The sequence below is a fragment of the Penaeus vannamei genome, chromosome 2 (assembly GCF_042767895.1).
Source record: "Penaeus vannamei isolate JL-2024 chromosome 2, ASM4276789v1, whole genome shotgun sequence".
NCBI lineage: Eukaryota > Metazoa > Arthropoda > Malacostraca > Decapoda > Penaeidae > Penaeus > Penaeus vannamei.
In genome coordinates, this window is record NC_091550.1 from 40,345,267 (window position 1) to 40,347,766 (window position 2,500).

At 39.6% G+C, this 2,500-nt stretch overlaps 1 protein-coding gene across 1 annotated transcript in view; it reads right to left on the reverse strand.

Moving 5' to 3' along the window:
• LOC113825124 (acetylcholine receptor subunit alpha-like 1) overlaps nucleotides 1-2,500 on the reverse strand; it is a 109,769-nt gene that overhangs the window by 15,220 nt on the left and 92,049 nt on the right. Inside the window, exon 4 of the mRNA XM_070133159.1 lies at nucleotides 2,306-2,500. This exon is cut by the window's right edge and continues 678 nt beyond it. Coding sequence (XP_069989260.1) covers nucleotides 2,306-2,500 — 195 coding nt within the window. The remainder of the gene's footprint in view (nucleotides 1-2,305) is intronic.

Sequence of the window (2,500 nt, forward strand, 5' to 3'; positions counted from 1 at the left end):
TGATAATTAAACAATGGTGACGATTATGGCTTTATCAAAAAATTAAAAGAAGAATGCTTATAACAGATAATAAATCCGACAGGTGAAAACCAATACACAAATGAATGAATTGAAAGAATTTGTAATCTTTAAGAGATGTGAAATAAGAGCCAAAAATACTAAAAGAAAATGAGATCCATTTAACACTTGGCAAAGACCCTCCTGGGAGATATAAGAAAGCGGGTACAGTCCATACAGATGAATCTACAGTATAGGGTACAAGAGGCACGTTTCAAGGACAAAGACTATGGTAAGACGAAAGAAAACACTCTTGTATTGACTTTACTTGAACGGAGAAGTGCGCTGTGTATATGCATGTATTCCTATTTATCTATTTTATATCATTTTCTTATAGTTCGAGTTATAAAAAAAAATGAACAGATGCTGCAAGTTGAGTCTGTGTGGTGATGACACTTTGAGTAGATGGACGGGGTGTGGGGGTAGGGGGGGGGTAGGGCTCTTGGCCCTGATAAGTGTTTTTGCTCTTTGTTTGTTCATGTTTAGGGGAGGAGGGGGGAGGGTGACAGTGGAGGGATTAAGGAAACGAGGCGTTATATATATAGACAGAGAGAAAAATAGAAAGAGAAAGTGAATGAGAGAGAGACAGACAGAGACAGAGAGAGAGAGAAAGAGAGAGAGGGAGAGAGAGAGAGAGAGAGAGAGAGAGAGAGAGAGAGAGAGAGAGAGAGAGAGAGAGAGAGAGAGAGAGAGAGAGAGAGAGAGAGAGAGAGAGAGAGAGAGAGAGAGAGAGAGAGAGAGAGAGAGAGAGAGAGAGAGAGAGAGAGAGAGAGAGAGAGAGAAAGAGAGAGAGGAAGAAAGAAAGAGCGAGGGATAAAGATAAATAGAGAGAGAAAGAGAGAGAGAAACCGAGGATCAGTACTATGCTTAAAAGGTTTTCGCGGCTTACATATTAATGGCGTCATGAATTTTAACTTTGGGGAAATTTACCGAACTAAATTTGTTGGAATCTTAAAAAAAATCTCCTCCTTCTCTCTCTCTCTCTGTTCTTCTCTCTGTTTTTCTCTTTCTCTCGCTCTCGTTCTACAACTTTTTGTGTTGCTTTTCTATTTCTGTATCTCACTATCTCTCCTTATCTATATCGCTACACCCATTTCCCTCATTGTTTTCTATTTGCTATATATGTATCTATATATCCATCTGAATATATATATATCCGTCTATCGAAGTCTCCCTCGAACCTCCTCTCATTTTCTTTCACTCACCCTTCATTTCTTTCTTCTTCTGTTCCATTCGCCCTTCTCTCACACTTAATCCATCCCGGTCTTTTACACTCCCTTTCTCTCTCTCTCTCTCTCTCTCTCTCTCTCTCTCTCTGTCTCTCTCTCTCTCTCTCTCTCTTTCTCTCTGTCTCTCTCTCTCTCTCTCTCTCTCTCTCTCTCGTTCTCTCTCTCTGGAGCCAGCCATCTAAGTATGTTTTGGAACTTCTATCTAAAATCCCTACACGTTATTTCAACAAACCAAGCGTTGCCATGGCTACCAACGTTTATTTGTTTACACGTAGATTAAACTTAAAATCATCCAATTAAAATCTTTAAATTGTCGTTGAAGATTAATGGCCAGAAACAAGTATAAACTTTAGGCCATTAAAGTCAAGCCAAGTTACAAACGGAGAAACTTATAAGACTTATAAGTTAGTCTTTTGCTGACTTCCTTCGCAGTCATTGGTCCTTTGCCTTTTTGCAATGATATATAAGAGTGAATTGGAATATGGTTGTAAATAAAGGGAGTGAAGGGTGAGTGGGAAGCTGCGGATGCTTCTATGGAGAGTGTGGATATTTATGGATATATCCATTTTTGAGAATGTGAATGAACATATGTAAGGTTTATTAGTGCACGTACCTGTGTAGTGAATAATTGTCTTCATAATGATAATGATAGTAATATTTATAACAATGATTTTGGTGATTATAATGATGATTTTGGTGATCATAATAATGATGGTGAAAATAATAATGACAATAAGAATAGTAGTAGTAGTAGTATCAATATTAATGAAAATGATAATAACAGTAATAATATTGATAATGATAGCAATACTAATGCTAATAAAAAAGGTAACAATAATATTATAAAGAACAGGGACAGCAATAAAGTAACAACAATATAATAATGATAATAATAAAAACAAATAATGATAATGATAGTGATCATCATGATAAAATAATAATGATATCAAAAATGATGATAATGATTGTAACAGCAATGCCCTTCCTCACCCCCCCCCCCCCAACGCCGGCGGCCTCACCTCCTCGAAGGAGTCGACGTTCCTCATGTGTTGCGCGATGTACTCGATGCTCCTGAGGGTGCGGTGCTCCGAGTGCTGGCGCGGCTCCTCCATCTCGGGCACGAAGGGCGGGTCGTGTGCGTGCACGGGGGCGTGGCACTCGGGCGCGGGCAGTGCCAGGTGGTGGTCGTCCCCGTAGCGGTCCCGGTCGTACGG